This window comes from Nicotiana tomentosiformis, chromosome 6 (assembly GCF_000390325.3).
Source record: "Nicotiana tomentosiformis chromosome 6, ASM39032v3, whole genome shotgun sequence".
NCBI lineage: Eukaryota > Viridiplantae > Streptophyta > Magnoliopsida > Solanales > Solanaceae > Nicotiana > Nicotiana tomentosiformis.
This window is the reverse complement of record NC_090817.1, coordinates 97,654,571-97,679,782: the sequence shown is the minus strand read 5'-3', so window position 1 is coordinate 97,679,782 and position 25,212 is coordinate 97,654,571. Positions and strand designations below refer to the sequence as shown.

Below are 25,212 nucleotides of genomic sequence, written 5' to 3'. Positions count from 1 at the left end.
ATGAGAAAGAGGCCTAAAGGGAGGGGATGCCCTGGCCATTGGATTTATTCACAGAACAGTTGCCTAGATGGCAAGGAGAGTAATAAAGTATTTGGAAGACATAGTCTATGAAAATGATCAGTGCATCAGTCAACATTCGAGGACGAATGTTCCAAGGGGGGGAATGATGTTACACCCCACATTTTCGTATATGAAAGCACGCCATAAATAAAATGATGAGAGCTCGTAAATGAGATGTTACATCCCGTATTTTTTTTGTACGCTAATATTTCGTCGTAAGTTAATCGACGTAAGCTCAGAACGAGATTATTTTGGGATTATAAGTATTATGTTATTCCAAACAAGTGATGAAAATATTCATGAAGGAGAGAGGGTAAGCGAATCGAAGAAAATGAAATTCCTCGAAGTTTGACAATTTGGGATAAAATACGGTCCGAGCTATAATACTCGATATTTATGAATTAGTGCCATACAAGGTACCATATAGCCATGATAGTATGATGTATAAAATATATTTAAAAAGAGTAGTATTTTAGGTAATTCTTAATTATGCGGGTAATTGATTGATTATCGGGTAACGGAATAATACCTAATTAATTAATTGGTTATGGGATAAGATTAAAATTATCCCCCCACCCCCACGTGGCAGCAAGCCACTTCATAAAGAGATGACTCTTAGTCATTCTTGATAGGTGGCAAAATGATGTGTTACCAAAACACGTCAACAACGTGAAGTGTTACAAAAACACTTCAATTCCAAAGATCTTTCAAAACAAAACCATAACTACAATCAGATCCTAAACCTCATTCCTAATAATCTCAATACCAAGACCTTACAACCAGAAGTAAACGTTAGCAATTCTCCTTGCAACAAATTCCAGCGAGAATGTTTAGAGTCTTAGCAACGGAGAAATTCTGCAGTTCTAAAGAAGTACGGTGCAACCTTTTCCAAGAATATCATACAGATTTTTTCATACTCCAGGTATGTTAAGGCTATCCTTTCTTTCCTTTTGGCATGATCTATACGAAACGAGCAAATGCACAATTTCCATAAATGACTCTATTCATAGAAATATTAGGGGTGTCTATATTCTTGATTCCCGATGTGAATTATTATTATATCTTCTGTTCATGGGTCTCAGAAAAATACGTATTTGATAAAATTTATCCGACAAGCATATTATTTTTATGACATTCCAAGAAAATCTTATTAACGTATTTCTTAAGGCATATTATTTTTATGACATTCCGAGAAAATATTATTAACATATTTCTTATGCATTTATACATATATGTTGACCCATGACAAGATGGCGTTATATACGCGTATATATATATATATATATATATATATATATATATATATATATATATATATATATATATATATATATATATATGTATATGTGATATGAAAAAAGGTTACTGCGTTATATACGCACCACCACCTGATCAGCTGGTATACGTTGATGATTTGCTCACAGTGGCTGAAATGATATGATGGGATGCCCTCAGAGGCTTGATGATGCTATGAATGCATATACCTATGCATGGTATGATATTTATACGCATATGCATGACATTATAAAAATGAAATGACTCACATAGCTATGCACACGTACATGTCGAGTCTTTTACTCCATATTTCTCTCATGTCTATTATTTACTGATTTTCATTCCTTACATACTCGGTACATTATTTGTATTGACGTTCTTTTTGCCTGGGGACGCTGCGTTTTATGCCCGCAGGTCTCGATAGACAGGTCGAGAGTCCTCCAAGTAAGCGATCAGCTCAACATAAGATATTGGTGCACTCCATTTGCTCCGGAGTTGCTTGTTTGGTCAGTATGATTTAGAATTGTATGGTTTGGAATGGCGGGGCTCTGTCTCGACCTTTATGATAGTTATGTACTCTTAGAGGCTTGTAGACATATGTCGTGTACGTGAAAGATTGTACGGCCTTATCGGCCTATGTTTTGAGTTTATAAATGATGATATTGGCCTATTAGGCCTGTATGTCATGTGTATATGATGATAATAATAAGAAAGATACGTTACGGTGGTACTCGATTGAGTAAGGCACCGGGTTCCCATCACGGCCCATCGGTTTGGGTCGTGACATCGGGCAAGAGAGAATACCATGACAGGGGCCCCCTTTTTGAGGGGCTCCCCGAATTTTTTCAATAAGACCGACTCAATCTCGTGCGGAGCTAAATTGTTCCCTTTCACCGCCGTTGTATAGGTGGTGATGTGCTCCTAAGGATCCAAAGTCCTATTATACTTCGGCACGTCTGGCATCTTGAACCGCTTCGGGATCAATTTTGGTACCACACTTAGTTTGAACGACAACTAGGTGTATTTCTTTGAGTCCGGTTATTTCAATACCGGTGGTGCGCCCGAAATTTGATCTATTTGGGCATTTATTTCCCTCATAAACTGCACGAGTTCGGTTTTAAAGGGATTATTCTCATTGTTGTTACAGAATCCGATGTCGTTCCCCCCGTCCCTATCAAAGCCGACTTCGCCCCTCGGGGTATTGTTGTCGACCCTCTACGTTGCTTGGTTTGCGGGAGCACCGGGAGGAACTGGACCTCGTCTATTCGCGTTGTTGGAAGCACCATACAACGCCTTCCTCAACTCCATCATGACCTGATCCTGTCGTGAGAGGTGACCCATAATAGCCTTTTGTTGCTCCATCAAGATCCTTACTGTTTCAGCGACGTGCTCGTCTTCAGCATCATCAGGAGTTGCCTCTCGAACATGTCGTGACTATTTCCAGCCATGGACCAGCATGGCCTCATCCCCCTCGTTGCGAGTATCACTGATTGAATCTTTATGCTGAGGCTAATTTCCTCGGGCCTCAATATTGTGTGCGATATTGACATCGTTATCAACCATTTTCTATGATTTTTTCTAAGAACAAAGAATCAAACGAATTAGTAATAGATACGAGGATCAACTCAATTGCACAACTGTCTAAGCCCTACAGTGGGCGCTAAACTGTTTACTCGTAAAATGGTACAGTTGAATTTATACATGGTTTATAGCCAAGCGAATCGATTTGATCCCAAAATGATAAATAAATTAAACAAGAATATAATAATTAGCGTTGAAATCGAGATAAGACAGCAGAAATCCTGGTTCTGGGAGAAAAGCTTCCGGAGGCAGTAGTAACGATATTAATAAGCAAGAAGATAAAATATTATTGAGCTTTGAACAGTATATAGTATAATCTTATTAGAAAATTCGTCCTCTACAATGGCTATTGAGCTCACTATTTATAGTTGTCCCTAGAGAATAAGGTCCTAGGATCAAGCCCTTCTTAAATGATAATTATGAGGGTCATTGAAGAATGTGTAACGATAGGCAATGAATGTCATATTCTCCGTAACAGATGACGTAATTAATGTTATAGAATATTTTTCATTAAATGCTACTAGGTGACAGGCATTTATTTTGTCTTTATGAACATCATTCCCTTTGGGAATAAACGAGATTGCTGCATGCGGACCTAATTGCCATTTGCCTTGCTTTCCATCTTCTGTCTCCACGTGTCGCTTTGTTATGCGAGCATTTAATATGAACATATTTTACCCTATATATCTAATGCATTGGTCTTGTTTTTTTTTTCTCGGTTCCTTTAATTAAGTATCTTACTTAAGAAAATCTTTGATTATAAAGTTTTCTTTTGGTTTTATGTTTTAAAGGTAGCAAGTGGGACATATTAATTCACTTGTCCACAGAAAACATATTGCTTTTTCTTCTCTTTTTTTTTGTTGCTAAAAAGCATGTTAGGTTTTCCTAAATGATTGTTGTAAAGTATACCAAAACAAAAAATTTCAGGAATTTATAGCGTTGGGGCCGCGGACATGGCTCATGTTGTCATGCATACATAGTGATTCACTAAGAAAAGAAAATGTTAAGTGTTCATGGCAAAAACACTAAGAAAAAAAAATGTTAAGTGCTCATGGTAAAAAGGGATTAAGGCTTGAGGCAAGGTATTTTCTTCAAATATCTAAACTTGTTTTTTCATAAAATATATAGCAAAGAAGCATATTTATGTATATAATTTTAGAGAAATGGATCTAACATAAAAAAATCAAACCTAAATATCAAAAATCTTATGAAATAATCTAAATTGAATAATCTATATGAAACATATAGTTCTTCAAAGTCCCATTAGTCCCCTTGTGAAAAAAACGCTCTTGGGTGAGTTGGGTTATTTCATCAATTCTTTGATTTCAAAGAGGCTCAATCATACCCAATAATTGAACAGAAAAGAGGCCCCCAGTGATATCTCACATTGCTCCCATAAATTGAACCACATTGAAATAACTGCATCCATGTAAATTCCATGAAGTTATAATCTGACTTCTTATCTTGTAGGTTAATCTCCGAATATTAAAAACAATACGAAGTACTCATAAATAGACTTCCTAAGTATTTCTAAATTTATAATCCAAATAATACAAAAAAACTATACCTTCAAAATGCTGAAAGAAAATTTCTATATCATAAATTTCTACACACTTTTATTCAATACTCTCCCTAATTTTTCAGATATCAGAGTCAATATCTCGAATCAGATGACGGCGTCTGCATTGTAGCAATCAAATCTTATATGCTTCATTATTCTCATTTTTATAGTTAGGCTCATGCGAATTGAATTGTTAATCATCTCCCACATTCAATAGAAACAGATTCAAGTTAAATTCTTCCTGAATCAGCATAAGATGTACCACATAACCGTCGAGTCGATTGAGTGTTCAATCTATTTGTAACGATCCGACCGGTCTTTTTGAGAATTTGCACTTCGCTCGGTGGTTTAAGGGCATAAGTAGCCTCGTATGATGTATTATGACTTGTGTGAATCGACGATTTTGGTTTTTGGGTTATTTGGAATCGATTTGGAAGAATAAACTTTATTGTTGAAGCTTTAAGTTGGAAGAGTTGACTAAATTTGACTTTTGTGAAATTGACCCCAGAACAGAGCTTTGGTGGTTCCGTTAGGTCCGGATGGTGATTTTGGACTCGGGTGTATGGCCGGGTTTGCATTTGGATATTTCTAGAAGGATTCGGCACTAATTGGCAAAAGTTGGAAATTTGAAGGCTTGGAAAGTTCATAAGTTTGACCGGGAGTTGACTTTTATGATATTGAGTTTGGATTGTGGTTTTGGGAATTGGAATAGCTTCATTATGTCATTTGGGACTAGTGTGCAAAATTTGAGTTCATTCCAAGTTGATTTGATATGTTTCGGCACGAGTTTTGGAAGTTGAAAGATTCAAAGTTTATTATATTTGATTTGAGGTGTGATTCGTCGTTTCGATGTTGTTATGCGTGATTTGAGGCCTCGAGTAGGTCCGTGTTATATTACGATACTTGTTGGTATATTTGGATGGGATCCCGAGTGGCTCGTAGGAGTTTCAGACGAGGTTCAGATCGTTTGGATCATTTTTGACTATGCTGGTTTGGTAGGGATCCTGGTGTGACCGCACATATAGAGCCTTGGGCGCAGGTGCGGCACTGCAGACGTGGTATTTACAGCGCAGGAGCGAAAGTCTTATCCTTGGAGCAGAGTCCGCATGTGCGAAAGTTGGGGCGCTGAAGCGGGTCTGCAGGTGCGAACATTTTGATCGCAAGAGCGGAAATGGAATGTGGGCGAGAGGGTCGCAAATGCAGTGAATTTAGCGTAGAAGTGCGACAGCAAAAGCGGTGGCTGCTGAGTTTGGGCCTATTCGCAGGAGCGAAGGCAGGGTCTCACATGCGACTCCGCAAAAGCGGCTGGGATGTTGCAGATGCAACGAGGACTGGGAAGAACAATATTAAATCGAGGCTTTTGATTATTTTATCATATTTTGAGATTTGGGACTCGGATTGAGGCGAGTTTTGAAGCGATTTTCATCACGTGGATTAGGATAAGTGTTATACACTCGGTTTTGATTATATTTCGTGATTCTATCTTCGTTTTTGGTAATTGGATTATGAATTTTACAGAGAAATTGGAGGTTTTAGCCTAAAGTTTCATAGAGAGAGTTTTTGAGTTTTGAATATCAGTTCAGAGTCGGATTTGGGTAAAACTAGTATGGTTGAACTCGTAATTGAATGAGTTATCGGATTTTATGAGTTTTGTCGGGTTCCGAGGTGCGGGCTCGGGTTTGATTTTTTGGTTGATTTTGGGCTTTTGAGTAAAGATTCGACCTTTATCAATTGGGCTTGTTTCCTTTGGCATTATTTGATGTATTTGAGTTACTTTTGGCTAGTTTCGAGCTGTTTGGAGGTTGGTACGCACAGGATGGCATTTTTAGAGCATCGCTTGGCTTGCTCAGTATTGGATTTGGCTTATTTGAGGTAAGTAACACTTCCAAACTTGGTGCTGAGGATATGAACCCCTGAATATACATGTTATGCGCTTAGTGTTAAGGTGACGCACATGCTAGGTGACAGGCGTATTGGCATGCACCGCGTGAATTATGACTCGATTGATTCTGTGATACTGTGTAGTTACTTAATCTTGTTTCTATCCATGAAATTTTCACGTGTTAGAGAAATTGAGCTGTGAATCATATTAGAAATCATGTTTAGGCTATATGCTTATTCTGTTGGTACCTACTAAGATCATATCTGCCATTGACTTATTTGCTTAAATTTCATCTATATACTCAGTCATGTTCATTCATTTACATATCATATCTCAGTCTCTGTTATCATTCGTTGTCACATCATATTGTTGTCATTGTTTGGGCTGATTGGCATGAAATTTGTAAGCCCGAGAGACTGTAGAGATTGATTGCTGAGTTAGGGCCTGAGGGCCGGATTGTGAGTGATATTGATGGGATCGGGCTACACGCCGCAACAGGTATTATATATATGTGGATCGGGTTATATGCCGCAACAAGCCTTATGGCTATACATATGTGGATCGGGTTACGCGTAGCAATAAGTCTTACGGCTATATGTGGATCGGGTTGCACACCGCAGCAGGTTATATTAGCGCTTGGGCAGGATCCGCCCCTCCGGAGTCTGCACACCCACAATGAGCGCAGGTTCTATTGATTATGATGGGATCGGGCTACGCGCCACAGCAGGTACCGTACAGTGCTGAGTGACCGAGTGTGTTGAGTGATTGAGCGTGATGAGTGGGAATGTGAGACAGTGAGATTGAGTACTCTAAGAGTGTGGGTATATGAGTTCATCACTGTGGTGCATTGCATTGACATGTATACTTGGCACACAGGCATAGAGATGCATCCCCTCTTGTTACACAGTTTTGTGACATTTATGATATTCACATGCACATTGACATGTAGGCATAGAGATGTACTTTCCTCATGCCATCTGATAATGAGACTTCTTAACTATTGTTGAAAGTTTTTGGGAGAAATCATAGTTTTCAAACTTACATATATTTTTGGTGTTTTCGGTGAAAGATTTGAGATTTACTGTTATACTTGAAAAGCATGCCTATTTTCCGTAACTGTGAACGAGATGAGCTATTTCTTGAACTATCTTTATTATATTGTTATGAACTATTGCTGGTTATTGAAGTTTGACTTTGACCCTTGTTCCAACTTATCACTACTTTCAACCTAATGTTAGGTTTGTTACTTATTGAGTACATAGGGTCGGTTGTACTCATATTACACTTCTACATCTTGCGTGCAGATGTTGGATGTTGATGTTGCTGTGTACGGCGGGAGCTGAATTTGAAGATGTGCCTGCATTCCGGTCATAGCTTCCCTCTTGATCTTGGTTACTTTAGAATTTTAATCTGTTCGCGAATAGTTCAAACAAATGATGTACTTTATTTCATACCAGCTTTGTAAATTCTAAATCTTAGAACCTCATGATTTGTACTACTAGTCCTTGGGGAGTTATATAAAATTCAGTTATCTTATCTTTGATTCACATCAATTTTATTATATTATGTTATTTTGTTAATTAGGTTATCTAGCGGGTTGGGTTAGGTGCCATCACGATGTTTTGAATTTTGGGTCATGACACTATTGCATTACGATTCCTGCTGAGTTTCTCCATCTCCCTTTCGATGCGTTGAATGAGTTGATGGAATCTATAGTTTAGAAGTCTATTTCAAATACAATCAAACTCATCCGGCTCTACAATAATCTCTCTCTATTCGACAAATGCTTCCAAATCAGTCTTCACAAGCTTCAAACCTATACAGTAATGGATTATCTTATTATTTTTGTTCGTCCTGTCCAGCTGCGACTGCCTTAATTGTTTGATCTCGCGCTTATATGCTTTTCATATCGTTGGCGGCTAATTCAGGACCATTGTCATTTTTTAAAATTTTCCACTAGTTCCCTCAGAAAATGAGACGATCAGTAAATTCATATTTCTCGCACATGTGCGATCGATCCATTTCGAGATCTTCCATGAGATTTGTAAGGAAAATATCATATCATAAAATTTTGAGAGTATTGAATTCATATTATCCTTCGTAATTGCCATTTATAAGAATAAGCTCGAGAGGTAGATTGGAGCGGGAGACTAAGTTTAGGTCAGAAACTGAAACATGGTATGAGAAACGTTAATGAGCGCAATACTACTATATATTGGGAACAAGCGAGCGACTGCTATGTAAATTTGAAATATGGTGTGGAAAACATGATCAGAGTACTCGTTCATTTAGATGAGTGACTGATTGAAAAAAGAATTGTGAATAATCAAATGGGAAACTTGAACCTTGCCTTATACATTAGAATCATCGGTATGGTTGTGTAGGTAGGATTGTGTTAGTTGCACAAAGTTTAGAAAATATTTTTATTGCAAGTTTTTGGTATCAGCGATATACATGTTAAAATAATTAAAATAACAGAATTAACACTTATGTAGTAAATAAAGCTTTATATGGTTTAAAAAGAGTAAACATATATTATAAATTAAATATTGTGTACTAATCTATCGAACTATAATTCATCAAGAAATAATTTATGCATTACTAATTTATACATAACGAATTTATGCATTACTAATTTATGTATTAGTAATCTTTGTATCGTTAAGAATAATTGTTTCTAGATATGTTTTGACTTATTATTTCATTATATGTGTGCAACTTTCTACGCATAATCGAACAGAGTATATAAAGCTAAAAAATATATCTCAAAAAAACTAATTCTAGCATTACTAAAACAGTACTATTCTTACATATACAACCAAACGACTCCTAAGTTTTGTTGTTTAATTCATTAATCTTTTTAGCCACCAAATTCTATAAAATGACATTTTAATCCTCGAGTGTTAGTAGGAAAGGCGTTAAGGCCAAAATTTCAACCACACCAATATTCCGCCGTGGTTGGTTTGCCGCCGGCTTGGCAAATTCTTCCTCTCTTTTCAAGTCAAGGTCAGTAATCAGTATAAACTGTTGACCAGCTCTTTAATCTCATTCCTTTCTGGTCAATTTGTTTAGAGATAAAGATGGGGCTGTATTGTTTTTATTTTCCCGTATTTTCCTTTCTTTATTACTGGCCATATACTGTAGGATCCGAGGCTATCTATTACAGTGTATTTGTTGAAGGCTATATATTTGCAATTGATGAAACGTAGATTGAGGTTGGCCGAGTTATTTCATGTATATATTTCGAATAATTAGAAAGCATCCTGGTTTTATTGACAGCTAATAATTTTTCAAATTGAATAAAATTTCTGTTCCTTACTGTCCATATGCTGTAAGATCCAAAACTGTATATACATTGTGTCTGTTGAAGCCTAGCTGTCTATGAATTTGCAATTGCTGAAGCATAGTTTGGGAATACTTTGTTGCTCATATTTATTTTGAATAATTAGAGCATCCAGGTTTAGTTTGATCGTCTTTATGATTTAGCCACCTTCCGTTTTACCTGGCACTCTGCATGTGAGCTGTAGCAGGCTGCCCAGTAGATCAGTGTACGACGTTAGAGGAATTGTGTACAATTAGAAGCATAACGGCTATAACCTAAACTGCAACTCTTTTGGTCAAGATACTCAATTTGGTCAGCATTTGTTATTATCTCAGGGATTGTACTAATTTATCCGCCTTATCAGAAAAGATGGAGTACAGAAACAAGCTTGTCTTGGCTCCAATGGTCCGAGTGGTAAGCATCTTCAACTGAAATTGATGAATTAGAGCATCTTTTGCTTCTTTCTTTCTTTCTCTTTTTTTCATTTTTTGATACCTGTTACTTGTTTCTTCTATGGTTGCTTTCTTATTCATGTTCCTTGTCGCTAGATCTGTGTTTCTCTTTCTGAAACTCAGTTCTGGCATTCTAGGAGCTATTAACTTCACTAGGAACATAGTTAAGACTGCTCTTAGTATGTCTGTTCTTTATCATGTGTTGTTCGTAGATGCTTATGGATCTTATGCTTTCATTGACTTTTTGTCAGGGTACATTGCCGTTTAGGCTGCTTGCTGCCCAATATGGTGCGGACATAACCTATGGAGAGGAGATTATTGATCATAAAATCATCAAATGTGAGCGGAGAGTTAATGGTAATTTCTTATTCATCATTTTTAGCGGCATTCTATCCGTATTGTCCTTTAACCTTAAGTTTGTTATATATCTTAAGTATCATGTAGTATGTAGAGATATACTACTTATGTGAAAGGATGAAATCAACAACTTCAAAAACTACCAATGAAGCAAGGACATTGCCGGTCTTGATTTTATGCAAGATCCTTTATTTGATGAGTATAACCTTGCTCTGAATGTGTTGTATATGTCAAATATTTCTATATTTAGTGGATTATCAAGTTGTTACTCCCTCCGTTTCAATTTAAATGACACGCTTTCATTATTAGTCTGTTCCAAAAACAACAACAACAACCCAGTATAATCCCACTAGTGGGGTCTGGGGAGGGTAGTGTGTACGCAGACCTTACCCCTACCCTCGGGTAGAGAGACTGTTTCCGATAGACCCTCAGCTCCCTTCCTCCAAGAACTCCCCACCTTGCTCTTGGGGTGACTCGTTTCTATATTAGTCTGTTCCAAAAAGAATGACATATTTCTATATTTGGAAATAATTTAATTTTAAACTTTTTATTTTACCCGCTTCACCCTTAATGAGAAGCTTTTATAGCCACGCAAATGACATGATACCACAAAACTTTTACCCTTAAGCTTGTGGGACCACATGTTTCAAAAGACTTTTTTTTTTTTCCTCGTAAACTTTGTGCCAAGTTAAACTACATCATCTAAATTGTAACAGAGGGAGTATATGTTAGTGAATGAAGGATGAGGACTCTGAACTTCATTATGTTATGGCTCTCTCTATCAAGAAATTGAGCCTTTTGATTGAAGATATTTGATGATGAGAAGTTTTACCTGGGTACTTAGCTTAAGTGGAATATTTGAGAGATGATTGAACCTTTACTGATGATAGTTATACCAGAACTTTAAAACAAAAAACTGGATGTTTTTAGTGTGAGTGGTCATTGCCCAAATTGAGCCTTTTAATTGAAGATATTTGATGATGAGAAGTTGTACCTGGATACGTAGCTTAAGTGGAATATTACAGAGATGATTGAACCTTTACTGATGATAGTTATACCAGAACTTTAAAACAAAAAACTGGATGTTTCTAGTGTGAGTGGTCATTGCCCAAATTGAGCCTTTTAATTGAAGATATTTGATGATGAGAAGTTGTACCTGTATACGTAGCTTAAGTGGAATATTTGAGAGATGATTGAACCTTTACTGATGATAGTTATATCAGAACTTTACAACAAAAAAACTGGATGTTTTTAGTGTGAGTGCTCATTGCCCCTCGAATACCAAACACAGATTTGTAAGCTATTATCTAGGCCCTGTACATTGACATAGTATAGATGTCATATGATAACTGATTCAGTAGCTTTCCAAGTGGAGAAGATTGATTCAAAGACATTTTTCTGCGTAGGGTGAGGCTGGATTCACAATTTATCGCTAAGAAAGAGAGTTTCAAGTACCTTGGATTTGTAATCCAAGGTAATGGAGAGATTGACGAGGATGTCACACATCGAATTGGAGCAGGATGGATGAAATGGAGGCTCGCTTTCGGGGTTTTGTGCGATAAGAAGATGTCACCAAGACTTAAGGGTAAGTTCTACAGAGTGGCGGTTAGACCAACTATGTTGTATAGGGAGGAGTGTTGGTCTATTAAGAACACCCATGTCCAGAAGGTGAAAGTAGCAGAAATGAGGATGTTGAGATAGATGTGTGGGTATACTTGGATAGATAAGATTGGGAATGATGATATTTGAGACGAGGTTGGAGTGGCCCCCGTGGAGGACAAGATGTGCGAAGCTAGGTTGAGAGGTACGAGCATGTGAAGGAGGTGCATAGATGTCCTAGTGAGGAGGTGAGAGAGGCTGGCCATGGTGGGGCTGGAGAGAGATAGAGGTATGCCAAAGAAGTATCGGAGAGAGGTGATTAGGCATGACATGGCGCAACTTCAGCCTACTGAGGACATGACCATTTATAGGGGGTATGTAGGTTGAGAATTAGGGTAGTTGGTTAGTGGTTAGGCGGGCATGTCTCATTTTCATGCTGGTAGCATTAGTATTAGTCTTGTATTTTCGTTTCTCTTTATTCGCAAATTTCTTTTACTAAATGTTGTTTCCTTCGCGTCGATTAATCTATCACCTTATCACATTTGCTTGTTGTTGTTAGTTGTTACTACTTGTCGTTTCTGCTTTTTTTTTTTGGAGCCACGGGTCTATCGGAAACATTTTCTCTAGCTTCGTAAGGTAGGGGTAAGGTCTGCATACACTCCAGCCTTCCCAAACCCCACTTTGTGGTATTACACTTTTTTTTTTTTTTGGTTGTTGTTGTTGTTGTTATTACATTTGTCTGCGAAGGCTTTATGAATTGCTGTTTTTTGAGATCGGTATTATTAACTTAGCACTATGCTTTATGCCTTGCTACTTTACTTCATATTTTTGGGTATTATGAGCATGGATGAATAGGATTCATGGACACTTATTTTTTAAGGGGAAAAAGAAATGAAAAGATAAAATATCACAGGTGAAGCTTCGCATTTAGTGCAGGTTAAGATGGCAAAAAGAAAAAAAAAGTTGCTAAACTCGGTGCATCTAAAATGTTTCTCACGAGTTTTACCCCTTATTCCTTAGATGTCTTAGGGACAACTGACATATTGGAGAAGGGAACTGATAATGTTGTTTTCAGAACGTGCCCCGAGGAAAGAAATCAAGTTGTATTTCAGATGGGCACTTCTGATGCCATGAGAGCTCTCAAAGCTGCTGAAATAGTGTATGTTTCATTCAGTTCTTTCTTCTTTTTTCCCCTATCATAATCTTTGTACTTAAATTCCTTCTGCTCCACCCCCAAACGCACACACAATCTAATGTTCACATGGTCATACACACATCCACAGTCCTATAGACAGCCAGATTGGATTGGATGCCTATGATAAAATTGCACTTCTATTTCCACTTATTTTATTATACGTCTTCTGGCATTTTGGTGATATTTCCTTAAAGTAATGTGATGCATTATGTAGAATATCCATTGGTTATGCAACATCAAGCAGTTTCTCTTGTGAAATCCCCCCCCCCCAAAAAAAAAAAAAAGAGGAGAAGAATGAATTGCATTCATCAGGAGCAAATACAGATGCCATTAGTTAATAACTGCTTTCCACCGGCATGGGGGTCCTAATAAGTTTGTACCATTCTCTCTCTGACTATAAATGGTACCAGCAGAAGTCTTCTTGTGCCATGAAACATTTTCTCGATAACAGTAGATCCTATTGGTGGAAAAGTAAATATCCCCTGCCCCAGGTAGGGAGAGATGAGGGGTGAGGTAAAATTTAAATTTAACGTTCATGGGCCGAGGGTCTTTCGGAAACAGCCTCTCTACCTTCATAGGTAGGGGTAAGGTCTGCGTACACACTACCCTCTCCGCAGATGGATTGTTGTTGTTGTTGTATAGGTAGACTTCATATTCCTGGTCCCTATATTGTACATCAATGTTATAAATGATCTTGTTGGATTTCTTTTACTAATTTGCTCGAGGAACTGTCCTTGAAGCGGACTCAGTGCTTTTGCTTTTCATTTTCTCAATGATATCATATCCTTTTTCTGCATTGGATGTCTAGTTTTTGAGGTTAACATGTTAGCAGTATTTACAATCGAAGTTTCTGACATTATATGGATGATGGGTGTAGCTGATGTTTGTTTAAAATAACAAGCTTGTCTGAGCTAAACTTATTAATGTTGAACTGCAACAAGCCACATTGTTAAGAATTTTATTCTTTAGGAATTCTTTTTTATACTGAATAGCTATCGTAAAATTCCACGAATCACATTCTTGTAAGGTTCAGGATCTACTTCTTAAGATAATGAAGAAACTTCAAAGGACTTGCTTGATTTTTTTTTCTAGAGGTCTTCAATCATGATCTAGGCGTGAAAGTTTAAATCAGCAATTATGCTCAATTTCAACAGGAAGTTACTGCATCTGATCAAAATACTGGGCAAAATAAAAAATTGGCCGGTCAGTCAAAACTAATTGCATTCGCTAGCCAAAAAGTGTACAACATTTTTGTATATAATACACATATATACAAAAAAACATGCATGTTGGCTATTAGTTTTGAGAGCGGCTAAAAATTTAGATTTCTCTAAAATATTGTCTGTCCCTTCTCAGGTGTAATGATGTAGCAGCAGTGGACATAAACATGGGATGCCCCAAGTCATTCTCTATTAGTGGAGGCATGGGTGCTGCACTGTTGAGCAAACCAGAGCTCATTCATGATGTATGCATTCGTTCTTGCTCCTTCACCCTAGTAGTAAAATTTCCTTCTAATTCAGTATGGAAGTGCATGTCCTGTTCATGATGTTCCTTTCTTCTGAACTCAGATTTTGACAACATTGAGGAGGAACTTGGATGTACCAGTAACGTGCAAGATTAGATTATTAAAATCTCCGCAGGATACAGTGGAATTGGCACGACGAATTGAGAGGACTGGTGTCTCTGCCCTTGCTGTCCATGGAAGGTAGGTTATTTTTTGTATATCTGCTTCTCATTGTTCTTTTTAAACCTAACCTTGTGCTGTGTCATCAACCAACCCTTTGAACGTTCAGATTGCCTTCTTTAGGGGGTCAAGTTATTTGATATGGTTATTGGAGTCTTTTTGCCAATATGAGGTGGGGATTGCTGTAAATTCAAACAGTCCACCTTATAAGTGGGGCGGGGACCAATTAGTCTGCTTCTTGGTTATATTGGAAAGTATTGTCTGTTCATGTTTTTGGTTCCCCCACCTCTCTGTCCTTTCATTATTTGTGTTTTTAACTGATGTTTAAATTTGAATGAATTAGTAACCGCATCTCTGGTAAACAGGATTGTTTTTAGTTCTGATCTTCCTTTCATTTGTGAGGGTGGGTTGTTCCGGGTGAGTGGGTAGGTTGATGCACACAATTGCCTTTTCTGTGAATTATGTCTGTGCTGTCATTTTGTGTAGTCCGTGCTAGATGATTTAAATACGGAAATTGAACATGCTATACTTGGAAATGATGTCAGAATTGATTTATGAGGGTGCAATTTGACAGTTCTCTAAGCGGCTACTCTGATTATGTCTCTGTTTCCATGGAATATGGTCATCGGTCATTTTTTGTTTTGTTTCGGATAGATAGTCATCACTGATTGCTTGTTTGTGCTTTCTTCTATTTGGGGCTTTTAATTTGAGGTCAAGTGATATTGATATTTCCTCTGACTAGCAAATGCGACATGCTTATTGATTAAACTATAGGAAAGTTCAAGACAGGCCAAGAGATCCTGCAAAGTGGAGTGAGATTGCTGATGTTGCTGCCGCTCTCTCTATTCCAGTTATAGCAAATGGTGATGTTTTTGAATATGAGGATTTTCAACGTATTAGAGATGCAACAGGTGTGCTTATACTTCTCATAAATGTTCTTGTTCTCACATTGTTCTCTGATGAATCCATTTGCACTTTCTGGGTGGAGTTTTCTTTAGATGTTAATAGATCTGAATGTTTTGGCACAACTATTTTGTCACAATATGACAAGAAATTATATGTTTATTAAGATAAACATATCCGTATATGGGTATATATCTTTGGTTTTCATCAGATGTCCTTAGATTTAAGGAAACAGGATCAAATAGCTTATATATTTTTTAATATGCTTAGTTGGCATTATGCTTAGACACTTGATGGTTCCTTCTTGTGAAAGATGTATACGGACATTTTGTATGCAGGAATTTTCCCGTCAATCACTAAGTTAATTACTTCTACAAAAAATGTAGAAAAAGCTTGAATTCTTGCTTCTGGATACTTCTTTCTTTCGCTCTAAAGAATTGTGGATGCATTTGACAGTTTTAGGTGTTCAAGATTAAGGATAGATGCTATATATAGGTTTCATTTTTATCCAGCTTTTATCAGTACAGTCTAAGAACTTTTTTTTTTTTTTGGGTTTGGGGGGGGGGGCATGTTGTGGTTTACATGTGGTCCAACATCAACTGATCGTCAAATGGAAGCTTTGTTTCTTCATTGTCTTCCCTCTCCCTAAAGGAAAACAAACATGTTAATGCACTAAAAATGGAGTTTTAGCACAGCTCTGCAACAACAATAGCTTCATGCGAAATTGTTGATGGTTGATTTGCTTGAACTAAGTCTTATAGGTCCTCTAACTGCTTAGCAAATTCATCATGGATGCTTGCAGCTCAGGCCCATTAACTCTTTTAAGCTATGTTGTTCGGATCCTCCAAAAAAGCCGTTGCACCCGTGTCAGACCCTCCAAAAAATGCATTTCCGGAGGATCCGACATGGGTGATGATATTTTTGGAGGTTCCGAGCAATGTAGCTTCTAATTCAAAAAGCTATAATCAGAGAGATTTTATGCCCCAGAGATACAAAATTAATCTTTGTAAGCATGCTTCCTATTGACACAGCAAATAATGAACAATCTGTGTGTGAAATGCATTGTTCTCATTAACTTGATGATTGTCTTTCTATCTGTTTTTATGAATATCTACATGGTTGTTTCTGCTTATAGTTTGCAACATTTAACAACTTTATTTTATAGGTGCTTCATCTGTGATGGTTGCAAGAGGCGCCATTTGGAATGCTTCTATATTCTCTTCCGAGGGGAAAATACCACGGGAAGATGTCAAAATAGAGTATGTGAGAAAGGTATTAGGACTGTGAAATCAGATGTGAATCAATCTTTATTACATGTTAAAATTAGACTCTGAATTAAGTAGCCACTTTGTCCATCCAGCGTATTAGTGAAATAGACTAAAATGTATTCAACATTTGTTTGAAATTGAAGATGATGAAGTCATTGGCTTCCTATATGTTTGGTGAAAAGGATTAACTCATTGGCTTCCTATATGTTTTTCACTGCAAATATAAGTAACAGGTCTGGGTGCTTTGGTTGCAGAGTATACTGTGGGATAATGATATCAAAAGCACAAAGCACACCCTGAAGGAAATGATAATGCAGTATTCTTCCCTTGGGCTCCCAGAGGGACAGGCGGTAATTAAATCGGATACCTTGGCTGATCTAGCGTAAGTTTTGCTGTCTGCTGCTCTTACTTCTATCCGCAGTTCCATGTGTCCGGAGCAAAATTTAGTTTCTGTTCAGTTAGTTTCCGAATTATGTTCGTGTTCTGATTCCTACTATGGGTAGTTTGGATGCTGTGGTCTGGTATATACATAATATATACAGACATCTTCTTCACCCTCTCTCCTTTCCTTTATTTTCTACGTATTCACATTATTTGCTCATTTGAACAGTTGCTCAAAATTTCTGACTCAATAGAAACAAGGATTTAACTTTTGAGAAGGTGACATGGTGACTTTTACAATTCATGAGGTTCTTAATCATTCTTTCATCCTTGTACCATTATTCACTTTGAGATCTGTCCAACATTGGGCATGGTTCATAAGTCCACAACATTTACTACTATTTCCATTGTTACAACTCTTCGCATTTAAGCTGTATATTGATAGAACTAGTCAAGTGACAATGATTGGACTAGTTAGTTCTGAAATATGTTATCCCGGGGCCCTTGTTATTGTGGTTAGTGCTACTTTGGGTAGGAGGTAAGGAGAACAGAGAGAGTATTGATACCTTTTTCAACCCCTCTGTAAGTGGTCAGAAATGAGTTTAGAGGGCATTTGGAAGATATCATCCCTAGAGATTTCTTCCTTGGATGGGAAGCTGCATCTGAAGCAGTACTTATCCAAGACAATCTTCCCCAAAGTAAAAAAAGAGGAAGATTGTGGTTTAATAGATAGTTCATTTGTGAACGGTGTGACAAAATTTGCTAATCATCTTTCTTTGCAAAATGGGCATGGTGAAGGATCAGTCGAGCATGTTCCTTTTTGTTTGGGATAGAGTGAGTATCGCTCAGGTCAGTGATGAATTGTTTATTTAGTTGGATGGGTTATACTGTATGTACGACTATCTAAGAATTTTGGACACTTCTCATAGCACGGTTTGATATTTAAAAATTGCTTAGTCATAGAATGGAGTAACAAGCACTTGGTTGTACATGCTCATTTAACCTTCACTTGGTGGGATTATACTGGATATTGTTGTTGTTGTACATGCTCATTTGCTTCCGAGGCGCTGGCGCTGACATAAAGCCATGTCACCTATACCTAGATTGAATTACTTTGATATATGATTTCATATACTTCCTCAAACATTTTTACCCTTCCTCTGGGTGGTCTGGGGCACCTAATATTTTACTAACTGCATATTTATTGTCTCTCAGGCAACTTTATGGTGAAGAAAAATACTACGAATATGTTGCAGAAAAACGGAAGAGTAGATGACATATATAAATGGTTTCTCCCTCTCTGATCGTAGAATTCAATATACGAAGATGTTGCTCGGTGAGAAGACGGCCAACTATAATTTATAAAGCTAGTGGAGTGTTTGAAGCAAGTGATAGAGGTGGACCTTGCACATGAGGTTGTTAATGAGTTGAAGAGTAACGTATTTGTGGCTTCGTTCCGAGCTCTGTGACTCTATACCCGAATGATATCTCTTGTTTGAGTTTAACGAAACATTCAAAAAAAAACTGAAGAAATCCCCCGACTGCAAAAGTCCGAGCAATATTCATTGCAGGCCTTACACCAAATTGAACAGGTGGATTACCTGCATAAAACGATGCAATAGCTTTGTATCTTTTGGTTGTAGAAGGGGTACTATTGAAGTCTTTGCTTTATTCCCTTGGTTCATTTTGCAGACATCCTTTGCAAATTTAAGATATTTATGGGGAAGTGAGATACTGAAATCATGTACACTAAACAATTTCTCCTAGTATATTTCTTCAAGTTTGTGATTTTGTTTTTGATAAGACTATCTGCATTTGAGTAATCATGATTTATCCCAATTAATCGTGATATGCCTGGGGTAGGCCAACTAAGGAGGTAAAACACTCTCTACCAAGAAATTTTCCATTTCTGGTGCTCGAATTCGAGACCTCTGGTGAAGGGTGTGGTTGGATGCAAACCATCCCACCCCACCCCTGTTGCTGATGTATTATTTTGTTCATTTCCTTAGGATTGATATGACTATCCAAGATAGAAAACGATCCATGCATATGCACCCAACTCAGAAAAATGGTGCTGCCTAAGGTGCTAACTGGTACACTCATTTGGACTTCTTTGTATATACGTGACGTTATTAACAAAAAGACGAAAAGAGGTTTTCAGACGATTTACTGCATTAATATAATAGTATTTGTTACGTGACTGATATAACCAAAGCAAGGAGTCTTATTTTAAAGTAAAGACATGAAGAGACAGAAAATGAGTCAACTTACTTCAAAGTAAAATACTTCATTTAGTCAAATTTCATGAATCAGAGTTAGAATCAGCTTTCAAATAGTAATCCAACTGACGGGATCAAATTGCATAAAAATGAATGCCCAAACTATTGAACCTGAGGAAATTTTAGTAGAAGAGATTGGTTCGCAAGAAGCTTCTTGGCAGAGTTTAGTTTCATTAAATATCTTTTAGCTTACATAGTACAGCAAATTTCTCAAGATGAAGCCACAGAAGGTTGTTGTGGTGCAAAATGAGTAAGGTATGCATCGGCCAACATTTGGCCTAATTTAACTTGGGCCTCTGTGGTTAAATGGAGGTTATCTTCCTTAAGCTGCAATCCCATGGCATCAACACATACAACATTTGGGAGGTCAATCCCCTTTTGCGCTTCTCGAATCTTTTCAATGTACTTCTCATCTCCTGATGCAATTGCAACCTGTAAGACAATGCAACCGTTACGAGTACATGTGAAAATGACATTGGACCTATCAATATTCCATAAAAGAAAGCAAACTATATTAGCTAACCTGAATAATTGGCAGAGATGGCAGATGCAAATCAGCGCGAACATTATGTATTAACTTCTCCATATTAGCCTTATAGGTCTCAGCGCAATGCTGAGATAATGTATCACTCTCCCCTTGATACCAAAGCAGTGCCTTGATTTCTAAACCTTGATGCACTGAAGCTATTGCTCTCTTTACCATATTCTCATACAAATGCTCCCCCTGCGCCCACTCTTTTATCGCAGTTCCACCTACAGCACATGGCACTAACCCAATAGCTTTTACACGGTCCTTGACCGCATTTGCAAATGACATTCCAGGTCCAACACCACAAGTCTTCTTGGCGTCAATATCATGGTGGAGCGGCTCACGTGCAACCTCCCAGTGGAGATCTGCGCTAAGACGGAAGATTCTAGAAGCATCGGGAGAGCACTCGTTTGGTACGACGCCATCCCAATGCTTATGCTTGTCTACTCCACCACGACCAGCCATGTTACTTTGGCCAGATAGAATGAATATACTTTGGGGGGAAGGAGCTTCATTTTCCAGGGTTGAGGCCATAGCTCACAGGTCAAGATACTGTGATTAAAAGCGGTTGCTGCTAACCTAAAACAAAGAGGTGAAACAACTCAGAATCCATCAAATTTGGACTATCTGTCAATAATTCTTCTCAATTCAACACCTATGCTGCTGTTATACAGATTAAAAATCATATATCAAAGGCCTAAAACTGATAGGACCCGCATTGAATATCCCTCTTACATATCACGAGACTGACGGAAAAAAAAAAAGGCAGCTCAGTGCACTAAGCTCCCACTATGCGCGGGGTCTGGAGAAGGGCCGGACCACAAGAGTCTATTGTACGCAGCCTTACCCTGCATTTTTGCAAGAAACTGTTTCCACGCCTCGAACTCGTGACTTCCTGGTCACATGGGAACAACTTTACCAGGAGACTGATGAGATAAAGATGATATTTACATACTTCAATGAAAACTACTAGGAAATTGAAAAGGATACAGTCAATCAAAAAGGATAAACCCCAATTGCATTTATAATTATAGCAGAAACTTTGTTTGGCAATCATAAACAACAACCAGTTGAGGTCAGCCACATGAATCATCACTAATCACGTTACTCCATTTAAACTCGATGCTGATTAATCCAAACAACAATTATAAATGCTGATTAATCCAATCACATATTCCAAAACAAATTAAGTCTTAAATAAACTTAAGAAACCTCTGCAGTAAAATTAGATCTCTGCATTTCATGTCAACGATAACAGCAAAATTAGACACAGATTGATTTGTCTTTGAAAATAAAACCTAAAGATTTCACCTACATCGAAAAATTACACAACTTGCAATATTAAAGGAACACTTTAAAAGCTTAATAAAAAGTATATTAGGAAGCCAGAAGTCGCATTCTTTTCTTTTATATGAAAATCTGCAGGACGAATATTAATAGATTAAATTCTTGAAAGCATCCAAATATATTTAACAAAGCCTCTAAGCAGCTCTAAATGACAGCTCCCAATAGAATATTTATGTCACACTCCCATTACTCCGTTTCTAAAAGAATGATACACTTCTATATTTAGAAACAATTCAACTTAACTTACTAGTTTATCCTTAATGAGAAACTTTTATAGTCACAAAAATAATATGACATGTTTAATACCGCAAGTTTCAAGATGTCTTATAACCACTAAATATTACGGCATGTTTAAGACCAACAACAACAACCAAAAAAAAAAAAAAAACTCAATGTAATCCCACAAGTGATGTTTGGGGCATGTTTAAGACCATAAGTTCAAAAAAAAATATTTTTTCCTAAAATTCGTGAAGAGTTAAACTATCTCGCATAAATTCAGTACCTTAAAATATCACGGGAAGTCAATCCTCTTATACTCATCAAAAATCAGCTTAAGCCACCAAATTACACGAAGTCAATGATCCAAACAGGTAAAATAAGACAGCAAAAGTTACTGAATCAAGCTATTAATGCCAATGTAAGGGTTTATTTAAGTTAAGAATGAAAATTTCAGACTGAGGATCCAATTAGTGGAATACTAACATACGAAAAAATGGAACAAATAGGTAAAGAAACTCGGCAATGGAAATGGGAGATCACCAGAGAAAAGGATCCAAGTAAATTCCCACAAAGAAAGCTGACACCCGGATCAAAGATTGTGCGTAATTGTGAAACAGATTCCAATGAAGAATATGGATAATTTGAGAATTGCGTGGATTGCCTAGAAATGGATTGTAACGACGTCGTAAAGGTTCACCTACTAGACATGTGGGACACAATGCAAATAGGTGAAATAGTACGGGCTAGCCAGTTTTCGGATTGGTAATTAAAAAATAGCTAACGTTTGCAAAGTCATTGAAAAATAGTCATTATTTTGCTGCAACACGGAAGTTCCAGCATAATATACAGGAGATTAGTGCATCTATGTATGAACTTCCACCATATTATGTTGGAACTCCAACACACGGAAAGTTCCAGCATAATATACCGGAGATTTGAACACATGTGTATGAATTTCCAGTATATTATGCTGGACCAGTTTATTATGCTGGAATTCCAGTATATTATGCTGGAAGTCTAGTATATTATACTAGAACTCCAGTATATTATGCTGGAATATTTTTCGGATTTTGAACAATGTTTTCGTTCAGATTTATCTTTACATGAAAAGTGGCTAAATCTTGATTATTTTTAAAACTGTGGCTATTTTTCAATTACCACTTGTAAATTTGACTATTTTTAAATTTCTCCCATACAAATATTATGTATGGGCCGATCAATAAAGAAACATTTATTATACATGGATTACTTATTTTAAAAGGATAGTTTTGTCTTTAAATAGCTTAATTCATAAGTTTCTAATACTCATCTTTTTCTATATATTATCCAAATAAAAACTACATAAATTCTCGCATGTATAATGCAGATATTATTTTATATCGTAAACCAAACACTGCATGAGTTATTTAACGATTATTTTGTTTAAGCAGCCAACCACATATTGCAATATCTTATACGAAAATTTATGCAGAAATTAATTACTCTAATACAACAACCAAACGTCCCTTAAGGGTTTTCCTATTGCCTAAGTCTTGACATCATGACGTGTTTGTGGAAAGGTATACCTACCGGACGACGACAACTATTATAAGATGAGTAGTAACACAAAATTCACTATCGTTTTCTCTAATTACAGAAACACTGCAATCTTTTTCTTTTTTTTGGTAAAAAAAACACTCTAAAAAACTGATACAGTTCTGATACAATATTGTATTATACTTGTATCATTAGTATATCATGTATTGTTTCACATATTGATACATCATATACAATAATTCTGATACAAATTTGATACAATCCTGAAAGAATTCTGACATAATTCTGATACAATTATGATACAACTTAAAGTTAACTCTAAACTTAAACTGATACCTATTGTATTATACTTGTATTAGTATTGTATCATGTATTGTTTTAGGTATTGATACATCAGCTACAAGTTTGATACAATTATGATAGCTTCGTGACACAAATCAAAAAAATTGTGATACATCTCCGATCTTTATCTTCTTCAAGTTTCAATCTGAAATTTTCTCCTAAAACCAACTCTAAACTTAAATTATAATACAATACTACTCCCTCTGTTCCAATTTATGTGAACCTGTTTGATTGGACACGGAATTTAAGAAAAAATAAGACTTTTGAAATTTGCGGTTCTAAACAAGTCAAAAAGGGGTCCAGAGTATTTTTGTGGTTATAAAAGCTTCTCATTAAGGGTAGAATTGGAAGTTTAAGCTAAATTATTTTTAAATTTAGAAAGGGGTCATCCTTTTTGGAACGGACCAAAAAAAAATAGGTTCACATAAACCGCAACGAAAGGAGTATATTATAGTTATATTAGTATTATATCATGTATTATTTTAGGTATTGATGTATTAGATGCAATTCATATGCAAAGCTGATACAATTATTATACAATCGTGATACAATTCTGAACCGTATTCTTCTTTGAGTTTCAATCTACAATCGTGATGTGTTCTTCTTGTGTAAATACGTACACCTAAGTCAAAACTAGGTGTGTTAACCACAACTTTTTCAGTATATTTTCGGGGAGATCTTCGAACTGTTACCTATTGGTGTATTACCAACGTATTATTCGCTATGTTTTCTCTAAGATTCATGATTTGGTTTCTTACCCCTTGTTAATTCAAACAAGGTCGAAGCCAAAAAAACCATTGCAACTCCACAATATTAAAGAGATATTGTTTAAATAGATAGATAACATGAAGAAGAGAAAATATAGAGAAATTGGTACAGAGCCATTGTTAATGTAGAAGAAAGCTTGAAAATTAGAAAAATTAAAGAAAGAAAACTAGATTCAAAACTTACCCACAACTTGATTCTACAGCAATATAGCGAATTTCGTCGGTATTGTATCAAAAAGAAAGAGAGATTTTGGGTGATTAGTAAGAAGGAGGGAGATTGTGTTTGAAATTCGTTGGAAAAGGAAAAGAATCGGAAATGTAAGGGGGTTATTGAAAATGGGGATAGGTATCTTGCATAGTAACAGATAATGATTAAATTTAAGGGATCTTCAATTTTTTTTTTTTTTTATGATTTTGTACATAAATTGTAAATATAGATATACAATGTAATTAAGAAGGAACCTAAATAAATGTGATAAATATGTTTCTATTATAGTATAGCTAAGTAAATTTTCCTTCTAAAAAAGCAGTTGTATCATAACAAAAAACAGGCGATTAGGACCATAACTACGAACATGCGCAACAGTTTTGGAAATTTTAACTTGATTAAGAGCCGCTTTGGATTGGGTTAAAATTATCACGACCCGAAATTTTTACCTTCGGGATCGTGATG

The 25,212-nt window shown here is 36.6% G+C and overlaps 2 protein-coding genes across 8 annotated transcripts; one reads left to right on the top strand and one right to left on the bottom strand.

Annotated features, from left to right (window-relative positions):
* Positions 1 to 9,227: 9,227 nt before the first annotated feature.
* On the top strand, positions 9,228 to 19,323 carry LOC104102779 (uncharacterized). Of its 3 annotated transcripts, none has more exons than XM_009610596.4 (10): positions 9,228 to 9,365; positions 10,017 to 10,095; positions 10,385 to 10,490; positions 13,110 to 13,248; positions 14,641 to 14,749; positions 14,853 to 14,989; positions 15,743 to 15,879; positions 17,037 to 17,143; positions 17,394 to 17,521; positions 18,736 to 19,323. In XM_009610596.4, the coding sequence occupies exons 2-10, from the start codon at positions 10,051 to 10,053 to the stop codon at positions 18,794 to 18,796; spliced, it is 969 nt and encodes a 322-aa protein (XP_009608891.1). In that variant the 5' UTR covers positions 9,228 to 9,365; positions 10,017 to 10,050; the 3' UTR covers positions 18,797 to 19,323. The 3 variants fall into 3 exon arrangements, with proteins under 3 accessions (XP_009608891.1, XP_009608893.1, XP_009608892.1); XM_009610598.4 differs by having other exon boundaries at positions 9,265 to 9,365; positions 10,046 to 10,095; XM_009610597.4 differs by having other exon boundaries at positions 9,269 to 9,365; positions 10,051 to 10,095.
* Positions 19,324 to 19,902: 579 nt separating this feature from the next.
* LOC104102780 (probable carbohydrate esterase At4g34215) lies at positions 19,903 to 24,882 on the bottom strand. Of its 5 annotated transcripts, XM_009610600.4 has the most exons (4): positions 22,435 to 22,550; positions 21,176 to 21,223; positions 20,323 to 20,907; positions 19,903 to 20,231 (listed from the first exon to the last, which is right to left on the bottom strand). In XM_009610600.4, exons 3-4 carry the CDS (start codon positions 20,860 to 20,862, stop codon positions 20,010 to 20,012), a joined length of 762 nt encoding a protein of 253 aa, XP_009608895.1. In that variant the 5' UTR covers positions 20,863 to 20,907; positions 21,176 to 21,223; positions 22,435 to 22,550; the 3' UTR covers positions 19,903 to 20,009. The 5 variants fall into 5 exon arrangements, with proteins under 5 accessions (XP_009608895.1, XP_033513735.1, XP_009608894.1 ...); XM_033657844.2 differs by lacking the exons at positions 21,176 to 21,223; positions 22,435 to 22,550 and adding an exon at positions 24,724 to 24,882; XM_009610599.4 differs by lacking the exon at positions 21,176 to 21,223 and having other exon boundaries at positions 22,435 to 22,591.
* Between the last annotated feature and the right edge of the window lie 330 nt (positions 24,883 to 25,212).

Bases quoted from the DNA above. Each gene is read 5' to 3' on its own strand.
- LOC104102780 (XM_033657844.2), bottom strand. From the start codon at position 20,862: ATGGCCTCAACCCTGGAAAATGAAGCTCCTTCCCCCCAAAGTATATTC. The intron at 20,232-20,322 runs GTTAGCTAATAT...ATTGTCTTACAG, and splicing joins CATCTCTGCCAATTATTCAG to GTTGCAATTGCATCAGGAGA.
- LOC104102779 (XM_009610596.4), top strand. From the start codon at position 10,051: ATGGAGTACAGAAACAAGCTTGTCTTGGCTCCAATGGTCCGAGTG. The intron at 14,990-15,742 runs GTAGGTTATTTT...ATTAAACTATAG, and splicing joins GCCCTTGCTGTCCATGGAAG to GAAAGTTCAAGACAGGCCAA. The intron at 17,522-18,735 runs GTAAGTTTTGCT...ATTGTCTCTCAG, and splicing joins GATACCTTGGCTGATCTAGC to GCAACTTTATGGTGAAGAAA.